At 39.0% G+C, this 19,316-nt stretch overlaps 1 protein-coding gene and 1 long non-coding RNA gene across 2 annotated transcripts; one reads left to right on the top strand and one right to left on the bottom strand.

Moving 5' to 3' along the window:
* The first annotated feature begins 34 nt into the window (after positions 1-34).
* Positions 35-2,978, top strand: LOC134136398 (uncharacterized). The gene is made up of 2 exons (XR_009957495.1): positions 35-454; positions 2,674-2,978. It is a non-coding gene; the product is annotated as an uncharacterized LOC134136398 (long non-coding RNA).
* Positions 2,471-18,982, bottom strand: TTPA (alpha tocopherol transfer protein). Its single transcript, XM_062568206.1, has 5 exons — positions 18,788-18,982; positions 10,260-10,413; positions 8,779-8,972; positions 5,985-6,095; positions 2,471-3,924 (listed from the first exon to the last, which is right to left on the bottom strand). Exons 1-5 carry the CDS (start codon positions 18,980-18,982, stop codon positions 3,748-3,750), a joined length of 831 nt encoding a protein of 276 aa, XP_062424190.1. The 3' UTR covers positions 2,471-3,747.
* Positions 18,983-19,316: the final 334 nt, after the last annotated feature.

Below are 19,316 nucleotides of genomic sequence, written 5' to 3'. Positions count from 1 at the left end.
AGTGTAGTTCCGGCGCGGAGACGGCGGGCGGGGCTGCCCCGAGGAGCCGGGAGGGCGCCAGGCGCCGCGGACGGTCAGCGAGAGCCCCGTCCGCCCACGGAGCGCGCCTGCAGGCAGCCCGACCCCCCCCCCTTCCCCTTTTAACTCTAAAAATAAAGTATGAATGTGTGCCTGAGGCCGAGGAAGAAAGTTGCCGTGGCTGCAGGCGCTGTACCTGCACCCCCCCCCCCCCCCCCGCGGCCTGCTGCGGCTCAGCCCCGCGGCGCCGAGGCCTGCCGCCCCCCCCCAGCCGTCCGCCCCTCCTCGCCCAGCTCACCTACCTCCGCTTTCCTCCTGCTTCTCTGTCCGCTTTGGCTCTGATGGCTTCACGCTTGCCCCTGTTATCCTACCTTTGATAATGTTCTCTGTTTAATGTTACGCTCTGTAACCTGTTAGGAAAAGATTAGGGAAAAAGGTAAGGGAATTAAGTATCTGTTCTTTAATTAATTGGTCTTGTTTTGTTTTTAAACATGCAGATGTTGAAGCTGTTGTAGAAGGTCGAGAGAGGGTCACTAGAGAGGCAGGCCACCTCGGCATCCCCAAGCGGGACATCGCGGAGGCTGGGAAGCGGCCTGGCGAGACGAGCCGGGGCGCCTCGGCGGCCGCCACTGGTGCTGTTCCCCGAGCACACAGGCTGCTGGTTGCCCTGGGTGCTTGGGGGATGGCCTCTGAAACAGGACAGCCATTCTAGGAACTATGGCTTGCTTGCAAAGTACAACAATTAGTGATCTTTATTATTAATCATTAAATTACGAGCCTGGGCCTTAGCAGTTCTTATGCTCATCATGTTTTTCCTAAGCCAGAGAGTGAAAGATTGCCATAGGTCTCTGGTCCAGTCTGCTGTCTCTGTGAATGCAAACATTGTCTTCTTTCATTATGCCTTTTGAGGATGCGAGAGGCAAACAGCCTGCAAGTCAACCATGAAAATACCTTCCAATACTAAGTAGCTTTCCAGCTACCTTCTTCCTAAGAGCTGTACAAAGTAACACACTTTTATGGCTAACATTGCAAGCAAGGGTTACAAGGAGGTAACACTTAAAAAAAAGTAATGCTTATATTATTACAAAATAATGCTGAGCTCTTAAGGACAGACAAGACTTGCTGGTTCATCCAGAAAAGGTTTATTATTATAGTGATGTTAATATATACAAAATTATAAACAGTGCATTACAGTGTGCTAGTCACACAGTAATTAGTAGTAAATTATATCTGCATCAGCATTTAACAGCAAGTTTCTTTTTTAAAGGCACTCCTGGTCTTACTACAGAAGAATAGTGCACTTGCAGATATTTGTTTTGTTTGTTTACCCTACAGTTCAAAGCTAACATATCTCCACCCATCATACTCATACCTCTTCTACTCACTATGCAATACATCCTTATTATCTTGTGTCCTAGGCAGCAACTAATGTTAGTCCTTATATACAGAACTTTGTGTTTCTATATTAACACGTAAACATTAAAAGCTAATTAAGAGTCCTTGGGGAAAAAAAATGCACTAAGTGCTCTAACTGAAGTAGTCTAACTGAAGTAGTTTGTATTTTGTGTCTTCTAGGTAAAACAATTAAGAGTCTTGTTTAATAAGAAAAGTTTGAATTTTCCTGTTGATTGAAACATGATTCATTCCTCTTATGTGGTACCTAAAATTCAGACAGTATCTTCCAGTTCTCCAGTTTAAAATAATTTGGAACTTGAGTTATATACTTGCAGAATTGACAGATGCCTGACTATTTAGTCTATTTTCCTATAAAGAAATCAAGTTCAATCCTGAACCTGTCTACTTAATGAGTTTTTAATCATATCACCAACTGGTTCACTCAGAGAAAAGATGATGATATGAAATGTAAGACTATATGAAAATATATCTGAAAATTTTCTTTAAATTTAAGCTTTGTATAACAGATATCCTGAAAGATAAGACACAGATATCCTGAAAGATAAGAAGGAAAATGTACTAAAGGTGAGGGAATTGAAAATTATATATATATATCTTTGTCAAATTTGAAATTTTTGAAAGAATTTTGTGTTTGGTGTTGACATTATCACTGCAGAGGAAACTGCACCAAACACTGTATGTGCCTTTCACAGGTGTTCCTCCTGCTAATAAAGAATAGCTTCAAATGGATATTACAATAATGCAATATCAATGATAATCTAAAATATGTCTAATTTAATATATTTTCACTTCTCTCCCCTAAGCATAAATTATTATATTCAGATTTACTAAAGATACTAAAATAATTAATATAAGCATTTCTATCTATCTGAAAAACATTTCTTGAAGATTGATATGTAATACTTGAATTTATAATAGTAAAATTAATAATGATTAATTAATACTTAAATTTATAACAAATTTATAAATTCAAGACCCCTGATTTGTTACCAAATTGAGATAAATAATAGGATAAATGAACTCTAGAACTTGGTGTACTAACAAATTTTAAAAGAAAGCTGAGTGGAAAGTAAATTCACCTTTTAGATTATTAAATCTTGAGGAATGTAAGATGATATTGCTATGTAATGTGAATGACAGTTTTCCCACATACTGTGTTTGTATCTCAGTTGTGCCCTTTGGGAAAAAATCTGTTTTCAGTAAGTATAGACAGATTTTTTTTCTCTATTGCCCTTGCAGAAAGAGAGGAGATGGCTCTGCAAAAAAAGAAAAACCAATTCTTCCAGTGCCCAACAGAAGATGCCCAACAGGTTGGCAAGCTGCCAATTACCTTTCTGAAAATAAAATGAAGATATTCACCATCTCCTAGGCTGAGCTCTGAAGTGACCTACAAAGCATCATTAAACTACACAACCCATTTCTAAAGTTCAGGTCCACAAATGATAATCTACTTCAGCCTCTGAAACACACAATCTGATACTGCAAACAGCTCTCTTGACCTCTATAGAGCTCCACAATAGCAATTAAAGATGTTCATAATCTAAGTTGCTTATAGCTTTTCCATATAGAGCAACTCTTTAAAGAAACAAAGTCAGAATTTATGTTCCTCTTGATTCATACTGTCTTTTAAAGAATGTGTACATTGCATTTTCTCTATCTTCCTCTATAAAATTGGCAAATTGTGTCAATTAATAAAGCTTCCCGTTTTGTACTTAGCAGCACAAAGAAACAGAAATGTCTCACTATTGCTGACTAATCTTCAATTTGACAGTGCAATCTCAGCAGTGTAAACTAACAGAACAGCCATTTCCCTGAGAATTAGTCCAAAAAGCAGCTGCTTTTCACTCCTTGTGCAATTATGCCTGTAATAATACTTCCCCAACAAACTGATCTACCCCATTCACATTCTGCATTTCTCTTAAATCCAAAAAAGGCTTTGACTCCTATCATCTTCACAAGCCAAGATACAAGAGATAAGCATAAGATTCTGTATTGTATTATTACAGGTTCGTAGTGTCCAAAGACTTAACAGGAGCAATATCAATTTCTGATATCCAGCACATAGGCCTATTTTTGGCACACAAGTTAATCAATCACAAACAGTACTGCAAACATACAGAATTCATTAATCCCTTCCGATGTACATACTTATATACGCTAGTTAGTATAAAAGTGCAGTTAATATGATACTCTGGACCCTGCAAAGACTTACTGGTTTTATTTACAATAATTTCAAGTTTATGTGTATTATTTCAGATTAAACTTTTTCCACTTCCAGTCACCAGGAATTTATATAATATTGTAGTAGGGTTACTACTGGGCAACCAGAGAAATATTCTGAAGATAATCTGCGGATGCCATTATGAAGTTAGTCCATTCCTCAGCAAGCACGTCAATGGAGACTTCCTCTCCGCCATATTCTTGTGGAAGAATGCTAACAGGGAAGTGTTCAGTCAGACTCTGCATATAGTTATTTCCATGCATATACACCTACAATAAAATATGGAAAGCATTTACTTCAGTATGAATGCTAGACTCTTGGGTGAAAATAGACAGCAAAGAAACCCAATGCAAGGGCTGAAGCCTCAGCTTGGTTCCACTAATCAAATATTATCATGTACTTGTTCATAATGAGCTCCATAAATGAGGGGGAAAGTACTATGTAAGTAAGTTTCTTGTAGATACTCAAACTCTGTCCTGCTCCGTATTCGCAATTTGAGTGAGCATGGATTACAATCTGAGTGCTGCATTTTACATAGCTATGGGCACAGAAACCAAGGCTAACTCTGTACACTTGTTTTGGATTGATTTAGCTCTGCTGGTTAGTGTACACACTGTGTTCACATGGCTAAAATGATCTAAACCATGGGAAAAACCTTGACCTTGTCATGCAAGATACATACTTGCTTTCAGTCATTTCAATTAAATGAGAACTTTGGCATCTGGCCATTGCTATCTGATCCTGCTATATATTTAAGAACAGTAGGTACTATGTATGCAGCTTCAGATAGTGCCAAGGATGATATTCAGAAGAACTTGTATCTAAGTCCTCCATTTCAGTCCTTATTTTTCAGCTTTAACTGAAATTAGATCCAGGACTGCTCCCACACTTTACCCTTCTAACAGGGTAGTTTTGGTTGTTCTCATATTGCATTATTACTGGTGTTTTGTAGCCTTGTTCATTACTTCCAAACAAAACCTTTTCTAGGCTACTTATTAACACTTTTATAAAAAATTTCTGCAATTAATTAATATATGTCACAAAGACTTCAAAAATATATACTGAAAACGCAGTTAGCTGCCTTTTGTCCGACAAATCCTCTTGAGAACCTCAGATAATTAGAGAATAGCAATTATTCCTAGGAAGATAAGGGGAACCTGTCCTGCTTGTTTTTCTTGAGCTCATACCTGGACCTCTAAGCCCAGGGCACAAGCCAGTCTACTTCTGTTCCATTTCATGAACTGTGATATTTGGTCTGTCTCTTCCAATGGGCTTTTACTGCCCATCTGCCCTCTCTCTTGCTTTTTGAGTTCTGTCTAGTCCATGGGATTCTCTGAGCTAGGTCAAGCAGTAAGAGTTGTAGGGGCTTCTTACACAGGCTTTACTACGACAGAGCAAAGGCCACGGCATTAAGCTGTTGCAGCCATTTTTTTTTCTTTAATTATCTTTTGAGAGTTAGGAATGGCACAAGGCTGGCAGGAACAATCTAAACTCTCTTCTACGCTGAATCAGACATGTAAGGAAAAGCAGACTGGCAAATAACAGATCACTGTGACCAGCAAAATCAGGATACACTGTCCTGGAGCAGAGTGATACGAGGCAAGTACATGAGGTCTATGGTCTCAGACAAGGAAGCTTCCAAGGGGGAATAAGAACAGAGAGGGCTGCTTCTTTTGCACCTTAGTTTTGATGTTAACGTTTCAGAGTATCCACTCTTCTGCCAGCTGACACCTCCAAAATTCCTCCTATACTACAATGAACGCTTTCAGAATTCTTGGTGTGCTTTTGTATCCAAATACAATACAGGGTTTTCAGGTCTAGAACTCTAAATTAATACAGAACAACTAAGAAGCTATTTGGAAAGCAAGTTGGAACTTCAGCCTAGCCTATTTAACTACACATAAATGCCTCTGCACGTTCTTTGGAGCTAGAAAATTGTCTTCTACTGTCTTTGTATATTTTGGGGCATAACAACACTGTTCAGTAACAATTTCTCACTATCATTTATAGGCAGTGTGTAGGGAGATCTGGAACCTATTTCTTTCTAGTTCTGTGGAAGATTTTCTGTGTGACCTTAAACAAATTATTTAACCTCTCTGTGTAACAGTATTTTTTATCTTTAGAGCAGTGGTAATAGCAACCACTTGCAACTCTCACGTTATTGGTGCCTACAGATGTTTTGCAATTAGATTCCTGCTGCCTGTACAGTAATAAAACATAAAAATTATTTATTCTTTTCAGTGCTCGGAAGTATCAGATCCTAAGGGAAGTGCTAGAGATTGTCATGTAGGGGTACTGTGACAGAAAGAAATATTTTGTGTGCACTCACCCGTTCTTTTATTTTTTCAGTGAGAAAAGGCTTAATTAGAGCGAAGACTGGGTGGAAGAATAAAGGCTCATTAATCAAGTGGATACCTCGAACTTTCAGTGGAAAGGAATCCTGACAACATATATGAGAAGCAGCATTAGAAAATTAAATTATTAAAATGATTCTGTTGTTAAGGACAAGTCTTGGAAAACTAGCTAGTCCCTAGATTACAGCACTCCCCTTGATTTTGCTAATTCATGCACTTTGAAGTTTACCTAGTTTATACTGTCCCTCACAAAGCGTAGAAAAACATGTCTTATTCCTCCCATCAGAAGGAAGGCATTTCAGTACAAGTAATGTACACAAAGCTTGTGTTCAGCCTTTTCTCAGAAGTCCAGTTCTTCACAGCAGAGATCTTGCTACTAACTTACCAAAAAAGCCAGCTAGCCATGTGCTTTCATTGGCAACTGGACAGCATGAAAGAGGGTATGCACAAAGAGAGTTTGTTGGTATTGAACCAAAGATTTGCCAAGAAATAATGAAGCCTGATAGCTGTTTATTTTAAATAAGTAATATACTATGTTACAAATTATATTTTTAAGGTTATTTGGGGAAAATATTGATATAGGAAAATATTTTATAGTAAAAAAAATTAAATCTACTAACACTAAATGAATGATATATATAGTTTAGAGGCAAGATTTGAAATTAGTGGGAATTTTGCCTAAACCATAAGTTGTGTTTTACAGCAAGATGACTTTTCTTTACTGTTGCAATGAAAATAAAATATATGCCATATAGCCTTTATAACATGAAATATTACTAGTTTGATTTAGAATTAATTTAAAAGTGCCACAACTTCAAAAAAAAATATGGCAATATTTAAAGACAGAATTCAGTACGGGGAAAGAATATCTTCCATTCATATTCCACCTAACTGATTCCACCTCTGTAGCAAGAGTTTTACTACTCATAGAAACCATACTTCTCACAAACAGTTCTCCCCAATGGTACACTAGCCTTCTTCACATTATTTCATGCATTATTCTATGTGTTAGGAAAAAAAAACCACATACTATCTTAAGTGCAAACTCCTTTTAGTGTTTGAGGTAGGATAAAGAATTTAGATCTATCAGATTATATGTTTACTGTATGTTATTACATATTAATACATGTTCAAATTCTACTACCATGGTTTTTGGAATATAATTTGGTTTTGCCTGGAGTAAAAAATTTTTCAAGATGATATAACTTATTGATATTACTTTTTGATGTTACTTTGCTTTTTATTTCTTATTGTACATTTTTTTCTATTAGTTCTATTTTTCCACATAAGATAATGATTTGCAAGAAAGATAACATTCTTAAGAGAAAAAATAATAGAGCTGAAACTAAGGTTCCTAAATTTTTACATACAAGCGTTTTGAGCAACACTAAAACAATTTCTGAGTGAAATATATGAACCCAATTTAAATGATGGAAGGAATCTGAAAAAAAAAAAAAAAAAAAGAATCAAGCTTATTTCACTTTTAACAAAACAGCACTAGAAACACAATCTTTTTTCTCTCATTTTCAATAGCAATAACAAACATTTAGAAGCTTGCAAAGCATGGAAAAAATTGGAAATAGGTCCTGAAATACTGCATTCAAAGAATTTCCTGATTGCAGGTACAGATTGAAACCTTCAGATTTATTTGTGAATTCTCTTCTTATTCCCTTCCTCTCACTCTTGGAGGGTTATAAATTTACTAGCAACTTGTCCACTGTCTCAGAAAGCTGCTAAAACTCTTTCACATCAACTCATGAGATCTGGCTCAAGATCATCAAGATTTCTCTTATTCTAGATGGAAAAGTTGGGAATGTCTGCTGCTTTCATTAAACTTTCACAGCAGATATCAAAAAAAAAAAAAAAAAAAAAAAAAAAAAAAAAAAGGAAGAACAGCCAAGATTCCTGTGCAATTATTCCAGTAATTTATCCTCAGATACAAACCTTACCAAATTAGAGCTAGAGATTACCTCATTGCTACATCACAAGTTAACAGTTTTTTTACCATGGATTTTCAGCCTAACTTCTAAAGGAAAAAAAAGGCTTATAGAACTACACCATAGCTTACTTGTCAATTCTCTGTCTTTCTCCCTTTTTGTTTTTTCCAAGTAACTTTTGAATCTATTGGTAAAGTTCAACCAAATTTGACAGAGAGAAAAATATCCTAAAAACAGTCAGTCCCTATAAGTTTTGTGAAAATGAGGCGAGGTAGCAGTGAGCTGCACAAAACAATGCCCATGTGAGGGGGAAAAACAAGAAGAACATGAGCATTATACATTGTGTTAGCAGCAGATGGATGGTCCTTTAACATCATCCGTACTGGCCAACAAGTCAGTACTGTCTTGCTCTTGACTGCTTTTAGCATGCTATCTTCTCTGGGTATCAGGGGAAAAAATGTCTTTGAATGTAGAGTTAATGCCCAGAAGAATGGAGCAGAGGAAATGAAACGGTGTAACTAACACAGATCCTTACAAAACTAGGCTTCATCTATTCTTACCCTCACGGAATTCTTGTGCTGTAACAGATGAGTGGCATTCAAACAAAACATCAGGGGTTTGAGGGCCTTTGCTGCTATACGAGAACATAGTTTAAGTCACATCAAGCACAACTTATACCTAAGTTATCTGACTTTGAACAGATTAAAGATTTTGTTCTTTCAAGCTGCATGACCTCTATAGAGCCCTAAGGAAGGAAAGCTTGCCATAAGTTTGAACAGAAAAATGTGGAGGGATAGCGGTGAAGTAGCTCAGAGCAATATGTCACACTTACTGTGAGCACGGCAGCAATTTTCTTGGCCACTGCTGGACTGATTTGAAATGCATGAGCAAATCGCCATCCTTGCAGATCAAAAATGGCCTTGACTCCGTTTCGCTGAGTCTCGATCTCCTTTACAATGAGTTCAGATGTGATAAGACTTACTCGAAACACATCGTATGCTGTAAACAACTTGGGATCCCATCGTCCTGAAGAATAAGATTGCATCATATTACCACAGGGATACCGTATACATCTCCTTTTCCATTTGCTACTGCTTCTAATATGCTTCTCAGGAACAAGAAGTAACCAGCAGTATTCAAAGGTTTTGAAATAACTTTTCTACTGACAAAGCTGTTTATTTTCTGTGCCTGCTCTGTCACTCATTTTTCACACTGTATTTTGTGGCTGATACCTACAGCTGTGGCCTGCAACACCAAGGTTTGACCGGAAGAGCTTACGCCAGGCTATCAGAAACCAAACAGAAGCATGGCATGGCTCAAAGGGGATGATCACTGGCCAAAGCTTCAGGAACCCCTGAAGGAAGCCACGGATCATGAATTCATAGCCTATGCATTTTTCCTCAGTACAGTAATTCTGCAGAGATTCAGTGAATCCTTTTTTTTTTTTTTTTTTTTTTTTTCCCTGAGGTATGATCAGAGAATTGCATGAGAGGAGTCTTAACCCTAGCTGTGATCTTCAGAGAGCACACCTTTGTAGGAGATGTAATACCTTCTATTAGACCAGCTTGTATTAAAAAAAGTTCTCTGAGTGCTGGCAAAATCATTTCTCTGTTCAAAACAAAGAAACACGCTAATGTGTAATCATTTCATCACAATATTTTTTAAAAGACTGTTTAGATTGCATCAAACAAACCAAGGATCTTCAGACTTGCTTATACAGGGCACATTGGATACATCTAAACAGTGGAAATCAAGTGAACTTCTCACCTCAGGCCTAGACTGAAAATTGGTACATAACCCCGTGTGCACCCCTTTTGCTATTCTCTTTTTCCCCTCTATGCCATATCTGCATCTGTACCGCAGTCTTAGCACATGGCTTTAAAAATCCTAATGGAAACTAATTACTGTATGGACCCTCAGGCCCAAATAATTACATATACTTAAAAGTTTTAAGCATTTAGCCTTATACTTTTTTTGATTCAGACATAAATACCACTGAAAGGAAATTAATTCTTCATAAAAGACTGCAGAGCTTTAGCCATATTAGTATATCAGTCAAATGATGTAACTCCTTTTCACCCCAGTAAACCCTTTATATTGATGTTAAGGTGTTTCTAAAAATATATAGGTATTACAAAAGGGAACAGAAATATGTTACCTGTCTAGTTAAGACATTCTAACATTATTTTCAATTTTACCAACCCCTGTAGTTGTACTCATAAAAGAATTTTTCCACTGAAATTGTAATAGTTAAAAAAAAGTATCAGCACAAGAGCCAAGTGTGAAACAGGTCCAGGAAGTTTTGCCACTCACCAATTCTGTATATTAGAACTTTGCTTCCATATGGGTCCCTTGATCTCAAGACTCCATGGTAGCCAGCTCGCAAAAGACCAAGAATGGAAGATGGTCGTAAATCTGCACTTATTTCTGGGCATTCAATTCTCCACTTCTGGTAATTCTTCAATAACTGGAGGGGGCAAGGGGTGGAAGTGTGGAGGTCAGATGGACATCAGGTAAGTGAGATGAAAAGCTCAGTTACAAAAATGCGTTTTCAACATGTGGGCACAGTCACAGGTTTAATTTGTTAAATTGGCTATTGTTTCAATGTGTATTTTAAGCAAATCACTCCTAGAAGCAGAAATTTGATATACTGGATCAAATAAGTGAGCAGTCTCACATTCTGTCCATTTTACTATTATTCAGCAGAAAGTATATTTTTTGCTTTGGTTTCCACTGAACACTGAGCAGAAACTTTTATTTGGCAAACTATAACATTTAGATACTTTACCACTTCGAGCAGTTATGATGAACTCAGAACCCTGTCAATTTACTAACAGACTGCAATCATCCTGTTGTACCAGAAAGGAAGCCAGGAGTATGTAGAAAACAACAGTAGTTTCTACATAAAAGAGGGGAGAAAAAAAAATGACAGGCTTCTTACTCAGGGCATATTTAGTATTATTCAAGTAGAAGAGAGATGCAAAATCTTATGGAAGGAACATCTCCCATCCCCCAAAATATGGTCCCATTTAGTCACACAAAGACACATTACAAAGTCATTAATACTTCTAGTTTACTATGTGAAACAGCTACAGTCATCAGCATATCTAAAGCACATTTTCAAAGATAAGTCCCTCTACCCCTCCAAAACAGCATAAAGTAATGCAGTTGACCCATCTCTTTCATTATCCACTGGAGAATTTTTCATAGCCCAGAGTGGAAATAATGAAAACCTGCTTGCTAAAACAGAGATCTTGCCTATTACCAGCAACATGATGACCCTTGTTGATAAGATAGCATCATGCACGAGTACTTCTGAAGGATAGGATGGGCTGTGTGTTGAAGGGTAATGGTTGCTTCTAAAGAAGAATTGGCTAAAGGCATTCCTTTCTGAGGTAACATCTATAGAGAGGAATTACAGATAATACTATGGAAAGTTATCTTAGGGACTGATCTTGAAAAACTGAGTTGGCAATTCTAATTTGCAGTCTAACTACAGTTTCCCCTTTAAAATAAATGAATGAGGGGGTTGTGGTGGTACAGAAAAGGGATCTTTAGTAAACTAACTTTTAGTTCTGAATTTTGAATAAGTAAGTAGGAATGCAAGACTGTCTTCTACAAAGTTTACTTTTAGTTCATCAACTAAAATCTGCCTCTGCTGCATCTCCTGCACTAAGTTCCCTGGCACTGATTTTGGAGAGTTGAGGTAACTCAGGTAAATAATTTAAACTTTGTATTAAGTTTTCTAAACAGCTACAGCTTAGCCTCCTACCCTAAGATTTTCAAGGGAGCTAAAGAAACCAGGAATTTTCAGTACCTTGTTTCACAAACTGAAGTACAGGTTTAAATCTTAAAGGTAGCATGCATAGGCTAGCCTTTCAAATTGTTATTTATTTTGCTGGTTTGATGAAATAAAACACAATCTGATCCTCAGCAGAGTTTAACACATTTAATATGTTCACTACAATGAAATTATCAACCAACATTCTCTGAAGTCTCTTAAACAGTATTTATTAGTTTCTAAATTACCACATATTTCAAAACAAAAGCAATAGAGTTAAAAGAATTGTCAGCTCCAACTAGTAAAACACAACCTTAAGTAAATTACAGATTTCTCTTGTCTATGCAATGATCCACTGAGACAATCTTTTTCTTTGCCTTCTTCCTAGAAAGAATGGTCAGAAGGAACCTCAAAGGAAACTGAATTCATCCCTTGAAATATCACAGCATCAACTATACCCAACCTAATCCTCACCATCTTGTACCTCATAGCCTGCTTAGGGTAGATAATTAGTCCTAACAGTGATTTCTTACTATTCCCTCTATTTTCAAGTTTATTGTATCATATTATATACACAATTATTTTTCATCATCTTAAAGCTTTTTAGATGAAGATCCTAAATTATCTTAAAGGTTTCTCAAACGGATTGTCATGAGGAAGCTCTTTTAATGGACATTAGTGTTTGTCATCAAACTTTACTTACAGATAGACGATACACAGAACAGCAATTATAAATATGCTTCATGGAAATATTACTTATAAATATGTATTGAGCACTGAAGAAGCTCTTCAGCCACACTAGAATCCCATTTGATTTGATATTGAGGAAGTTGATGAAAGCTAGATCCTAAACCATACACTGTAAACAGAAGAGTTGAACTGTAGGAAGAATTTTACTACAGAAGTTTGAGCAATTTTTGCATTCAATCAGTTCTAGTCTATGCTAACCAGAGGAGAAAAAAAGGGGGTGGGGTAAGGAGATGTTCATTAATAGAGTGAAGTAAATAGAAGTCCACTGGAATTGCAAAAACAGGCCAGATGAGATACGATGATTATTTTACTCTGTTAGTGCTTGACTCCCTACAAAGGGCACTGTTTGAGCAATCCTGACCACTTTGTGCCAGCCAGACAGCACTGCAGACACACTATTCTCTTTTCCTTTATCCTTCCAATTCAGACACTTAAATAGCAGCAAAAATATCCTCCAAATACTATCCGAACATCTGTAGCTTCAATATTCCTTTCTTTTCTACTAAAATCACTTGCATCCACAATTTAATGAACGTAATTAACCATTACATAATTATTTTAAACAGCTCTTTGAAAGAGCTGCCTGCCAAAACCAAGATGAAAACAAAAGTGATTCATTCGTTCAATCCTCTAAGTAACCCTATCCCATCGGTACAGTTAGTTTCTTTCTTTCATTAATACTAACACTTTCTGAGAAGTTCTGGGGATGGGCAGAAGCAGAATGAAGCAGAATGGAATCACAATTTATGATACACTGAAGATCCTTACAAAAGGCATGAGTTACCTACTGGAAAGCACCTTAGCAGTTTCTATTAAATTAATTTACTCTTAGCAGCTGGACATAATAAATTCACATAGAGCTATGCACGAGTAATCCTTGAACATATAACTGTGAATTCAGAAACTAGCAGTGGGCACCTACAATTTTCTTTCACTTTATTTTGAAAACTTCTAGTTTCATATTGTTTAAATATTCACACAGATTTTTTTTTAATTAGCAAAACATTTCTTTCCGAAAAGAGAGACAGGAAATAAATAAATATTAGATATAATAATCTGTCTGGATGTAGAAGATCAAGCAACCTAAACTTATCAGGGAAAATAGCAGTGCTTATTGTATTTTATAAAAAAAAGGTTCATGCACTTACAATGGAAGGAAAATAGCTCAATGTACAATCATCTCTGTTTACAACTGAATAAACTACTTAGCATCTGAAAATATATGCAAGAGAACTTGATAAATGAGGCAAGCTAGATGAAAAACTTCAGTTTCTGTAGTTAGATATTTAATTAAGAGAGTTTCCTGCAGCCTCTTGGGTGTACTTCCAGATTTCTGAACATCAGAGACGATAACGTTACTGATTAATCCAAGATTAATGTGCTACAAAGCAAAAAAAGGTGAATTTAATACTTTACCTAGAATTAAAAGAATTAGAAAACAATATGTTTGTTACATAAATCAGTATGTTTGTATATAAAAATGGATTATTGCTTCTTGTTTGATAACTACCTGTTTATATTAACAAAGGCGTTATATAGAATTTGGTCTCTACTGCGCCAGCTGTTGTACCAGTATATACAATTTTTTGGAAAAAATGTTTTTTGTTGACATTATTTGGAGGAGGAATTAACACTTCAAACTAGAATGTGTGTGTGTGTGTGTGCGCATTGTGTGCGCATCTACCTATATACGGAATGTAAACACACAATATCTATAGAGATATAGACTATAAGAATATTTTTATATAGACACAGAATTTCCCTAACTGCACATATTACTTCTTTGCCAGTTGGGAGAAGACTGGTGTACACATAAGTTTAGGCATTTAGCTTAGCATAAAAAGAAGACCAGCTGACTGATTTTTGTTGCCTTAATAGCCCGTTTGGAGAGGCTAACAGGGGCTCCTCCATCTTTCTGAGGAATCTCTCTGTATCGATCATTGAGGGAGGGTGAAAAAAGCAGCCAACTATCAGATTAAGCTTGGTATTTGAATCTGGTGGTGTGAAGAGCCTCAGAGATAATGCCTGGACATCAGCAGTACCCTAGGCACTGTGCAAAACAAGTTTTCTTTGTATAATAGTTATTCTAAGCAATTATTTGTAGTACAACATGCTAGAAAATTTTGACTCCTCCACAAGTCAAATGCTGCGCACAGAGAGTCTAGTTATACCTTCGTATCCACCAGAACTTCTAAAAGGGTCCTAGATATTTAGATGGTTTTGAGCCCCACACAAACAATGCTTACAAAAGTTTAAGTAACATATTATGAAAATATCTCTTGATGTACATTTTTACTAATGTAAATGCTTTTCAATGTTGCATTTTTATTGAATGTAAAGACTTTCATTCTTTTCCCCACAGAATAATTTATTTGAGGGACACAAAGACAGTATCCTCAAGCCACTGAGAATTAGCCTGATACTCTCTCCTGTCATAGGATGCAATGCAAAGGACAGAATAAAATGCATGAGGGAAAAAAGTTATGGAGAGAAGGAGATGCCAGTTCTCCAAATTTTACTGAAGCTTTTTGACATATTATTACCAATAGTATAGTGTCTTTGGTCACGATACAGTCAAACATATGCAATGTAGCTGTGTACAGCTTAAAAAAAAAAAAAAAAAAAAAAAGATGAGAATCTGTTGCTTTAGCACAATTAATGGAGACCCATGGGCCTTGCTTTTCAAGCATTTAGAAACACTCAACGAAAATATCTGACACAGTTTCATATATATATATATATATATATATATACACACACATATATAAACCAGTTTCTTCAAATGTTTTTTTTTTTTGTTGTTGTTGTTGGTAAGTACTGCCTAGAACTTTCATAGGACAAACAAATTTCTTATTTTCATATTTGAGATTTGTTGTGTTGTTTGTCAGGTATAGTTACTCTGTGTCAAAGGACTTCTCTGTCTTCTCTGTTTATTCCAGGAGACAAATCTCTGCCAGTATTCCATTTAGATGGACTTAACATGGACATCGACAGTAAGATGGACTTTCTTACTGACAACATTCATATATTTAAAATTCTTTACAGGAAGCTATGTGCTTCTTCTAGAGTCTATATTCAAGTGGTCAGGGTTCATACCTACTTCTCCTATCACTTTCTAAGATGAGGCATTTGGCCAAATTTAATTATTCCTGTGATTCCTGTGATGCAGGAAAATAATTCTCCCTTTTAATTTGAGAATAAACTATTACTGAATTTAATAAAATATATCATTGGCTTTAAAAAGACATCCCAGTTCTTCTTAGAGTTCTTCAGCTTCTGCTACCCATTTCAGTGGTGGATTTTCTTCTAGCATGAAATATATCAACAGATCAGTACTTGAAAGCAAGTCTGGAATTGCCAGTGGAAAAATGTAAAAGTAATACCTGATTTAGGATTTCTGTTCCAACGGGTTATCACAAGTGATTTAGACACAGAATCTCTTGCCACAATCTACCTGATTATTCTTTTCTGAAAGATTTCCAAATGTTGATAAACTGAAGTTTCGGATAGGTCAAGAATCAAATACATCTGTGCCAGATATCAGCCAGGATGCATCAGTAAACAGTCCTGGCAGTGGCCTAACTTTTATTTCACATTTAAGATTAAGTATAAGTCAATACTAAGAAAGATGTTTGACAACAGCTTGAAGATCATTAGCACTGACACAGCCACAGACTTTGACCACCCCTCAGCTGCTCTCCAAGTACTGTGGAGCTTACTACACAGAAGCCCAGTGGGTGAAAGGGGCTGGGCTGGATCCATCTGACCGGCAATCTGAGAGTGGACATCTAACCAGGAGAGGAGGGTGCACCCACTGTCTAGACCAATGACAGCAGGGCTTTGTCTGGAGTGAAGTACAAACATAACCTCTGCATGAGGTCAGACTTGGGCTAGTGAAAGATACATCTTATGACCACCACAGATCTTTGCACAATAATTCTCTTGGGCTTTTTAAGAATATAGTGGTTGCAGATAAACACATTCCATTTTATTTATTTCTATGTGCTTTTTGCCTTCTTCCTGTGCTGTTTCCAAAGAGAAGTAATCTAGAAATCAGTGTTGGCTGGTAGATTAAGTAAAAGTAGCTATAGCATCTGGAGACCTGGAGTGCTAGATGGAAACCTACAAGTTAAATTCTGGAATCACAGAATCACAGAATGGCTGAGGTTAGAAGGCACCTCTGGAGATCATCTAGCCCAATCGCCCTGCTCGAGCAGAGTCCCCTACAGCAGGTTGCACAGGATCTCGTCCAGGCAGGTTTTGAACATCTCCAGAGAAGGAGACTCCACAACCTCTCTGGGCAACCTGTTCCAGTGCTCTGTCACCCTCACAGTGAAGAAGTTTTTCCTTATAGTCAGGTGAAATTTCCCGTATTTCAGTTTATGTCCATTCTCTCTTGCCCTGTCTCTTGGCACCACTGAAGAGAATCCAACCCCATCCTCTTGACACCCTCCCTTAAGGCATTTATAGACATTGATAAGAGCCCCCCTCAGTCTTCTCTTCTCCAGACTAGACAAACCCACCTCTTGCAGCCTTCCTTAATAAAGGAGATGCCCCAGTCCCCTAATCATCTTTGTAGCCCTATGCTGGACTCTCTCCAGTAGTTCCATGTCTCTCTTGTAGTGGGGAGCCCAGAACTGGATGCAGTATTCCAGATGTGGCCTCACCAGGGCTGAGTAGAGGGACAGAATCACCTCCCTCAACCTGCTGCCAGGATACAGGCTCATTGCTTGCTCATGGTTAACTTTTTGTCCACCAGCACTCTCAGGTCCTTTTCTGCTGAGCTGCTTTCCAGCAGGTCAGCCCTGTACTGGTACATGGTGTTATTTCTCCCTAGGCGCAGGACTCTGCACTTGCCCTTCTTGAACCTCAGGAGGTTCCTCCCCACCCAACTCCCCAACCTGTTCAGGTCTCTCTGAATAGCAGCACAGCCCTCAGGTGTGTCAGCCACTCCTCCCAGCTTGGTATCATCAGCAAACTTGGTGAAGCTCTGTCCCTTCACCCAGGTCATTGATGAAGAAGCTGAACAGGCTGGGACCCAGTACTGAGCCCTGGAGGGCATCACTAGCTACAGGCTTTCAACTAGACTCTGCACCCCTGATCACAACCCTCTGAGCTCTGCCATTCAGCTAGTTCTCAATCCAGCTCATGCCACCGCCCTGTCTACAGAATAATCAACTTCCAATATTACAGTATATGTGGAAGTGCATATTTAGGAGTGCATGTTATCTTCAATAAGCACTACTTTTTGGACCAAGTAATATATGAAGAATATTTGCCTTTGTTGTGAACTGTTCTCACAGTTCCTAGTGCACATGTCTGATAAAAAGCAATCTCAAGGCTTTCAAGCAAAGGTAAGATGTGTAAAATAACCAAAGGAATGTGATTTGACTTGCAAGTTCTTCTGCAAAGGAGGAAGATTTGGACCCCAAATATGGATCAAATGAATAGACTCATCAGATGAATAGAATACAAAATGCAATCTCTAAAGTTACAGAGACTTGATTCAATTTCTGAAATGTTTGTTTAGCCACTCTGATCTTGGAATATACCCAGATTTGAACAATGTTCTACTATGATGACACTAACCTTGGAAAATCTACAGCATACAGAACTCAGAAAATAAAGGTGAGGTTTTTTGGACAATTCTGTGCAACCCACATCAAATTCTATTAAAATACATTCTCTGTTTGACACAAGTGAATTAATGCTTTGGCCTTGAGAAAATTCAGAAATACTTTCTATTCAAAATAGTGGTTATCAATCTACCCCCCCCAAAAAAATATTCACAATTCCTACCTTAGGATATTTAAAACACACGCTCACTGCCCATATGGCAAAGAGCCACACAAACAGTCAAGAAAGTAACAAATCTTAACAAAATCTGACAAAAGTGCTATGAATGATTGAACTCCACCTAAAGCAAAATGTTTACTGATATCCTTGAGTCAGAGTAGCTCTAACAAGTAACAAATAAAGGACAAAGCATGACAAGGATGTTCTTTAAAGTGCATTGCTTCCTGATCGGAGTTGTTACCTTTGTTTACTGGAACCTTTAGCCGCGCGGGTGAGATTACAGGAAGCTACTTAAAAGTAGCACACGCTGCCATGGCACCTCTCCAGGGAGGCGCATCCCCAGCAATCAGTTCCACCTCGAAACTCCCCGCTCGGCCGGTTTACCCACCCAGACACCTACTCCAGCCCGTGCCCTCCCGGGCCGGGGCCAGCCGCACGGTCCGCGCTGCCCGCCTCGCCCGCGCCCCCCGGGGCTCCGAGGCCGCGGGGGCGCAGCGCTCCGCGCCCTCCTTACCCGCCAGGCGGGCTCCAGGTCGAAATCTCGGGCTCGCAGGAACCGCAGCAGGAAGGAGTCGGCGAGGGGCTGCGGCCAGCGCTGCCCGGGCTCGGCCTGCGCCCGGCGCCGCAGCTCGGCCAGGGCGCCGCGGCCCCGCGGCGACTGCTCGGGCGGCTCGCCGGGGCGCCCGCCGCCCGCCGCCCCCTGCCACATGCCGCCGCCGCGCCGCGCCGCGCCGCCCGGCCGCCGCTCGCCGCCCCTGCCCGCGGCGCGCCGGCGGCGGCGGAGCCCGAGCCCGGCCGCGGCCGCCCAGCCTCCGCCCCCGGCGGCGCTTAACCCCCTCAGCGCCTCCGGCCGCCGCGCCGCCCCGGCGCTGCCCGAAGCAGGCGCCTGCCGCAGCCTCCCTGCCTCACCCCGCTTCCTCACCTTCACACCGTGCGCCCTTTTTTCCTCCTCGTATTGAAGGAATTCGCCAGGTTTTATGAGTTCTGGGCTTTAAGCCGGTCGGTCTGCGGGGTTTTGCTTGTCGCTCTGGCCTCGAGGGAAT

Source organism: Rhea pennata, chromosome 2 (assembly GCF_028389875.1).
Source record: "Rhea pennata isolate bPtePen1 chromosome 2, bPtePen1.pri, whole genome shotgun sequence".
Lineage (NCBI taxonomy): Eukaryota > Metazoa > Chordata > Aves > Rheiformes > Rheidae > Rhea > Rhea pennata.
This window is presented reverse-complemented; position numbering and strand designations above follow the sequence as displayed.